General features: G+C 45.5%; 1 protein-coding gene across 1 annotated transcript; it reads left to right on the plus strand.

Annotated features, from left to right (window-relative positions):
- Nucleotides 1–6: 6 nt before the first annotated feature.
- On the plus strand, nucleotides 7–1,721 carry LOC111664392 (nesprin-1-like; the record flags this gene model as incomplete). Its single annotated transcript, XM_023418969.1, has 7 exons — nucleotides 7–31; nucleotides 128–229; nucleotides 336–455; nucleotides 557–757; nucleotides 911–1,084; nucleotides 1,231–1,362; nucleotides 1,525–1,721. Coding segments are annotated over exons 2-7 (914 nt in total), but the record flags the coding sequence as incomplete, so codon positions are not given.
- Nucleotides 1,722–1,762: the final 41 nt, after the last annotated feature.

Raw genomic sequence — 1,762 nt, forward strand, 5'->3', positions numbered from 1 at the left:
GGACAGGCTGCAGGAGCACTCAACTTTCCAGGTGTGAAAGCTAGACTGTTGCATTTTGTTAATGTTAGGGCTGCCTGCATCACTTATTTTTTTTACCTTTTAACATTGCTTTTTCTGTCCTTGCCAGAATGAACTGAGGATGCTGTTCACAGCCCTGAGTGAAAGTAAACACCAGTTGCTGCAGAAGATGGCAGGAACTGCAGACAGACCTGCATCCAAACAGATAGAGGTATGATAACGACCTAGAGCAAATACACAAAAATTAAAAGTGTATTTATGAAGCTTGAAAGGATTCCTGAGAAGAGATTTCTATTGAATATGCTGCTCTTTTGTAGGCATTATCAGAAGTGGAGGACAGTCTGAAGGAGTTTGAGCTGAGAGTGTCTGAGCTGAAGACCAGAGCAGAAGGACTCCAGTCTGAACAAATCTCCCATCAGGAACTACTCAAACTACAGGTAATATCCAATTTACCGTGGAGCTCATTTCTTTTTCTCTCTCACTGAGGGTCATAACCTTCCAGCACTTTTATACTTACTGACTGACATATTTTGTGTAGGATGCATATGAGGAGCTGATGCTGATGGTGGGCTCTAGACGTAGCAGCCTGAACCACGGCCTGTCTCTCAAGGCTCAGTACGAAGCTGCACTTCATGACCTGTCAGACCTGGTGGACACCGCTCAGGACAAGATGGCTGCCGACCAGAAGATGACAGTGGCCTCCGTCATCGAGGTCCAGATGTTACTGGACAAACACAAAGTAAGGAGGGCAGTGAAATGGAACAGTATAGATTTTAATCATTGTACTGCAATGTTGTTGTCGTCGTTGTTGTTGTTGTTGTTGTTGTTGTTGTTGTTGTTGTTGTTGACTCCGAGAGTATTGTGTTTGAAATATGTTTGTCTTCTGCTCCAGGAGTTCTTTCAGGGTCTGGAATGCCATATGATCCTCACCCAGACATTTTACAGTAAAGTGTGTGGTCTGGTGGCACAGAGGGAAAGCCAGGCCCTGGAGGAGACCATGGCTTTAGCCCACAGTGTGCTCAAACAGGCCCACAGGAGGGGAGTGGAGCTGGAGGGCATACTGGAGGTGGGAATTAGTGATTGATAGAAGAATAAGGAAAAGGAGCACTAACATTTTATTATATACTGTATATAACATATATAAAAATTTAACATCTGGTGGGAATGAACTAAATAAGACACTCTATCCCTCCTCCTCTCTCTCTCTGACAGTCATGGAGCAGGCTTGTGGAAGACTACCAGGCTCTGTGTAGACAGCTGGAGGCTGTGGAGTGTAGCATCCCTACTGTAGGTCTAGTAGAAGAGACAGAGGAGAGACTAACTGAAAGGATCAGTCTCTACCAGGTAAGCAACTGTATACAGACTGCTCACACATAGATGCACAAACAAAACTATCCATATAGTATCAAGATGTCATCTGACTTACACTAAAACCTGCAGTCGCTCATGCTTGTTAGAATATTGACTTTTTAATTGATGAGTTATCCATCTGTTTTTCTCCTCTAGCGTCTGAAGGCCAGCCTGACGGAGCATCAGCCCCAGCTGTACCAGGTTCTGGAAGAGGGCAAGAGGCTTCTTCTGTCTGTTGGCTGTTCGGACTTAGAGAATCAGCTGACCCAACTGGGTGAACACTGGCTCTCTTCCACCACCAAGGTCAACAAGGAGCTGCACCGCCTCGACTCCACGCTCAAACACTGGAGCAGGTCAGGCCCTGGCAGTAGTCTGCGTTTGATTTGATTTGTCA

This window comes from Seriola lalandi, unplaced genomic scaffold, assembly GCF_002814215.2.
Source record: "Seriola lalandi dorsalis isolate HSWRI2012SDOR001 ecotype SW California unplaced genomic scaffold, Sedor1 jcf7180002001535, whole genome shotgun sequence".
NCBI lineage: Eukaryota > Metazoa > Chordata > Actinopteri > Carangiformes > Carangidae > Seriola > Seriola lalandi.